The sequence below is a fragment of the Limulus polyphemus genome, unplaced genomic scaffold, assembly GCF_000517525.1.
Source record: "Limulus polyphemus unplaced genomic scaffold, Limulus_polyphemus-2.1.2 Scaffold2965, whole genome shotgun sequence".
In the NCBI taxonomy this organism is placed as follows: Eukaryota; Metazoa; Arthropoda; class Merostomata; order Xiphosura; family Limulidae; genus Limulus; species Limulus polyphemus.
In genome coordinates, this window is record NW_013668575.1 from 34,745 (window position 1) to 40,656 (window position 5,912).

The 5,912-nt window shown below is 30.3% G+C and overlaps 1 protein-coding gene across 2 annotated transcripts in view; it reads left to right on the plus strand.

Moving 5' to 3' along the window:
* Window positions 1-5,912, plus strand: part of LOC106468328 (UDP-N-acetylglucosamine/UDP-glucose/GDP-mannose transporter-like) — a 29,651-nt gene that overhangs the window by 8,152 nt on the left and 15,587 nt on the right. For both annotated transcript variants that reach the window (XM_022396665.1, XM_022396664.1), the window contains 4 exons: window positions 1,456-1,542; window positions 1,810-1,877; window positions 3,723-3,794; window positions 5,493-5,561. In XM_022396665.1, coding sequence (XP_022252373.1) covers window positions 1,456-1,542; window positions 1,810-1,877; window positions 3,723-3,794; window positions 5,493-5,561 — 296 coding nt within the window. The remainder of the gene's footprint in view (window positions 1-1,455; window positions 1,543-1,809; window positions 1,878-3,722; window positions 3,795-5,492; window positions 5,562-5,912) is intronic.

Below are 5,912 nucleotides of genomic sequence, written 5' to 3' on the forward strand. Positions count from 1 at the left end.
CTAAACAAGCAATCTTTTTTTGCTTTATATTATCTGTTATCCACACTCCTTGAAAATACTGGCACTGCTTAACTGAAATGTTTAGTAATCCTTGTGAATTTTTTGTATGATAAAAGTAATGGACAAACTTTAATATCTGCACATGATAAGGTAGGAAATTTGCTCTCTCTTTCGTAAAACTTCTTCGAAGACGTATATTATTTGTTAAAACTTAATATTTACATCTAGTATGTTAATCACATCATATAAAGTTGGAGCCAGGTGCAGTGAACCTAAGGCATATTTGGCATTTACCGCATATTGGAGTCTTTTTCTCCCTAGTAAAGCACAACCTGCCAAAAAAAATCCTTAATTTGTGGCCCTGCATCACCTCTGTTAAAAGTTGGTTGAAAATAATAGAGAGTTTGTTTGTATTCAAAGATTAACCTTGTAATAAAGTATGATAAAATTGTGTTTCTTTCTTAAAGTAGCATGTTTTTGTCGGCAAACAAAATTGTTCACCCACATCCAACACTCCATTTCTTGGTTGATGGTTTTTAGCTTTGTCCATAGTCAAAGATGTTATTTAATACAGTTTTCTTGTTAACTTTGTGACACTACACGTTTTTTATGTTTAACAACATGTATCTTTGTTGATTTCGGGGTAGTACGTACTTCTCGTTAACTTTTTCATGTTTTTTGCTAACATTTGTCAAAAACCATTGTTCGTGTAACATTATTTGTTTTTTCAGATGTGGGTGTTTATTAGCAAATAATCGTCCATTATGTTAAGCATCGCTCATTATCACTTCATGTTACGTCATACGTAAAAGTAACCTTCCCTTCCAAATCATAACCCACTAGTACAAATAGAAGTATATACCATAACTAAATGGGCAGTCTTGTGATAATGAGTAACATTGAACTTAACCCTATACAGTGTGTTTGTTTCCTTTGAGGAGAGATATATATATAAACTACTGTAAACATGTGGCAATCTTGTTTGGTGAGCTGTAATGTATAAATAATTAACTAAAGTGTTAGACAAAGTCATGAGAGTATGCAGCTGTCTGTCTGGCAGCCCATAATTCTGTATAATAGGTTACAGTGTAAACTTTTTTGAGCAAGTTGGTTATAGTAGTGTGTAGAATAATGTAGTTGCTTAATAAGTGTGCTTGCCATCTAGCATATGAATGTTATGCTAAATAAGTGTACTTGCCATCTAGCACACAAATGTTATTTGTATAGCCTAATTATGTAAATTATTTTTGGTATAACATTTAAATAGTTCCTGGGAATCCACAAAATTTCTTTAATGTTCTGACTTAGTCAAGACTGATGTTGTTATTCTAGTGCCTCCCAGAATCGTCACAGCCGATTTAATTCAAATGTCTTTGTTAAATTAAATGTAATTTCTCTTTCCTGTTAACTTTGATGTAAACCATGTTTAATGCTGTTTTTTTTTGTTTACTGCAGATGATTGTAACTTTATTTATATTAAGCTGCGGTAAAACTTTTGGATGTTTAACTTTCCCAGATTTTTCACGCACCATTCCTCTCAAGGTGAGTATCTTTATTAAGGAGTGTAAATAATTTTACCTTTTAAAAATGGAGAAATATCCATATAATTCAGTTGAAAAAATAATTTTTCTTTGTGAACATTTAGCATCTGTATTCGTGCTTTTTAAAAGCTTATATGAAAAATTGAGTAAAGAAAGAAGTAAGTGTCTTGAATATTATTATAAACAGTGACGTGTTATGTTCTTCATCTTGACAACTGTAAGGTTTTTAATGGAAATGCTGCTAATGTAAACCGTTGTTTCTTTCTAGATATGGCCTCTTCCACTCTTTTACCTTGGCAATTTGATTACTGGACTAGGAGGTACTCAGAGGTTAAGGTATACTAGCATATTTAGTGATGTTTGCTTTTACGGAAAAAAGGTTAGGATAAAAGGAACTGATTCGTTATGAATACAAGTAATCCAGAAAAAGTGTAACCTAAATATAGAAGTTTCTAATTTTAGCAAATGATGGAGTACTTCATATGTATGAAAATGTGTGCGACTGAGAAACATCTGTGCTTAGTGGATATGTATATCTGTACAAAGGTACATGTGTGTGTGTGTGTGTGTTATTATACATGTGCAAACTTATATGTACTAAGTCTCATAACTCGTATGTAGACTGAATTTCTTTCAATATCACTAGCAGAAAGTTTCATGCAAAATTATAAACTTGCCAAATTTTATATCCTAAATTAATTTTTTTTTAAAAACGTGATAGTATGTTTATAAAATGAAATGTATTTTTTACGATATTAACCAGAATTCCTCTAAGACTATTAAAAGAGATATTTTTAAAAATTAACATCTAAAGAAAAGATGCTAAATTTGAAATGCATTAATTAGTATGATTTTCATACATTAAAAACAGGGGTGGGGTATATCTTTGGAGTGATTAAGCATTTAAGAACTTCTTGGGAATACTTTTACTCAAAGTGGTTGATACCCTAGAATATTTATAATGGATGTGAGGTGATATCATCTGTAAATATGACACCAGGAAATTGGTCACGACATACAAGTGTTACTACAAGTACGGGTTATGCTTTGAGGTTTTCCTCCTTGGTCAAAACACATTCATATAAGGGTTTATACCATAATTTATTAACTTATGTTCAACCCGAACCACTAATTTTAAATTAAATAAACACTACATATTAGCACAACAACATTTATGTACAAGTATACCTTTACTGTCTAAATAGAAATGAATAAAAACCCTATAACCCGAGCATTTTCGAAAGGTGGACGTTTCTTCCTCAGGGGCAAACTGCCTAAATAAAATTCCTTCTGTTCTAGTAAATAAACACAATGTTTTTAAGATGGGCATGGATCAAGGAAGGTAGTATTGGGGACAAGAGTGAACGGTGTGTTTACTGTTTGTATGCTCACTTCGAAGAGATATGTAAACTACTGTAGACATTAGCACATCAACTGTTTTAGCAGTTAACTGAATTGAAAATTTGTTTTTATGGAATACTTTTCTGTGTAGAAAAACATATTATGAAACTTACTGGAATAGAAGACCATCATTTCAGTAAGATAATGGACTATTATGTGAGAAACACATTTTTATAACGACGTCTTTTTATGTAACGAAATGCAAAGTAATGAACGTGTATAGTGTTGATCATTTGGTAGAATCTTGACATTCTTTTATGTTGAGAAATAATTGATATGTGTAAATAATTTCTATTGTTAAAGTAATTTTCTTTTTATGTTCATTTGTTAAGCCTAACTTTTGTTTTTTCTGATAACTCTCAATGGCTTATGATTAATCTTGAGTTAAGTTACTTAATGATGCTGCTTTAACACGTAAAACTTTTACTAAAGCAATTAGAAGTTATATAATTATGGTAAGCTACCTTAAGATATGAAAATTTTAGGAATAATTAATAATATTATATTAAGGTTCTTGTAGGCATGAAACTTTTTTTAGTTTAAAAGTCATAACATCTTAAACATTTCAAGATTAAAGTATTTGCAGACATTAAAGAGATAATGTTAACGTTATGAAAACAACTTAAAAGTTTGTTTTTTTATTAACATTTCATGTGTTATCTGTCAAAAGACATTATTACATTGCATTTTTTCACTGTGTTAGAAAGGTGTTTCTTGACTAGTATGTTAGCGTTCACTGTCTTAAAAATGTTCACAATACTAGTGTTTTTCCTTTACTAGTTTGCCAATGTTCACTGTTTTAAGGAGGTTCACGATACTGATGACAATGATTGGAGAATATATTGTACTCAAGTGAGTTTAGTTTTGTGAAATACTAAGAATCCTGTTGTGTATTATTCATCCTACTTTTTAGAATATTTAATAAACTGAATCTTTGTAATTTTCTTTTTTTATTATTTATTAATTTTGATTACTCTGAAAGGCCCTCTATTTGAAGCTTGTTAAGTTGGTAAAGATGTCTTTAGCAACATCCACCAAGTTTATAACTCATCATCAAGTATATAAACACCAACATCTGTCTGTGTGAAACGCAAATTATGTATCTTTACAAACCACTAGATGGCGCCACAATACATATCCTTTGTGTTTTCTTTAAAATCAATAAATAGTTTTAAAACATTTTTTTATGAAATGGTATACCTTTTATGCATTTGCTCTTGATCATCCAATGCTTTGATTTTGCCATTACTATTAATAATTTTCAGGGTCAGATGTTCCACCATGTAGGAATATTTCTTCCATAACCAGTTTTTGCACATAGTCAACTCTATAGGGCTTTATCAAGAAACAGATTTCTACATCAAAATATATGTAACTATAAATTCTAATCAAAGACCCTTGCAGGTTATGTCAAAATATTTGCAAAAATGTTGCTTTTTTTGTGAAATACTAGAATGTAATTTTCAAATAATCCAATATATTGATAACATTATAGGCTAATTCAAAGTAAAAATGTTTGAAACTTGAGGAAATGATAAAATGAAACAAACTGAAACCAAATCAAGTTGGTAAAAAAAAAAACTGATTGTACTGGGATATTAAATTTGGCTCAGCCATTTTGTTATGATGTTTATTTACTAACCCTGACAGGTGATAAAATGACCTCAAATTTCGATATTTTTTTCCTCTTTTTAAGTTAAAAAATGCATTTCCATGAAATTTTAAGCTATTAAACATTGCTAATTAGGCCCTCCTAGCATGTTTTAGCTTTTGTTGGGCCTAAAATTGCATAATTTCTTCTTTAATTTAAGCATTCTACACCACTGAATTAAAATTTGTGCTACTGGTCTTTTTTAGACCTTAAAGTTTATGATGATATTACAGATTTCTTTTCACCAAAGGTAAGATTGAAAATTTAATCTGTGAGATTAATCTACTCTTTCATAATATTTTAAGAGAAAAAAATCCATTTGCAAACATTCACACCCAAGCAGTATTTTTTATATTTTTCAAATATGATAGTTCTTAACAAGTTTAATTTGCATTTGAGGTTTTCCATTGTTTTTACATGTTATAGAGCCATTGATGTTTGTGTCTTTGCTAAATTAATGGTACGTTTTTAATTATATGTAATGTTATGCACGTGTCAAATATCACAGACATGCACTTACGCGGGTGATTGGGGGGGGGGGGGGAAATAGCCATAAAAAATGTTTTTCATGAAATACTAAAAATGGATATACGTTTATTCTGTACGTATTCTTAATATAATGTAATTTATTTTTGGAAAATATGTTAATGAAATAATTATTTATAGCAAATGTTCTGAAACAAATAAGAATTGCGTACGACAGGCATTCAGTCATTTCTATATACGTTTCATTATAAAAGATAAAAAGAAAAAAAATATATTTACTTTACTATTTTAATGGTTTCAGTATCTGTTGGAGCTTATGTCTGAGTGTGGGTGTAAAAAAATAAATAAATTAAAACATAGAATGGTTAATTAAATGGTCATGCTGGTTGTGATTTTTTTGTTCATTCTCTTAGAGTGAGACAACCTTGTATCATTGTGGTGACAGTATTTGCCATGGTGGGAGGGACAGTTGTTGCAGCTAGGTGAGATTTAACCAAACATTTGTTAAGTAAGATAATTTCCCCATATCATTTGTTATTATGTATTAGATGACAATCCTGACTCATGACTAGGTAATGTATATAATTCAGCTACTGCTTTGTCTTTACCATTATTAAGAAGCTGAGTCTATAATTAAAGTACTGTCTGTATAACCAAAGAGTTCTTATATTTTGTTTGATTGTTAAAAATGTGTGTAGTATTTTCATACCCTTATTATGACACCTCTGAGGGTCCTGGTAAGTTGTGGTTAGGACACCTGTGAGGGTCCTGGTAACTCGTGATTAGTACACCTGTGAGGGTCCTGGTAACTCGTGATTAGTACACCTGTGAGG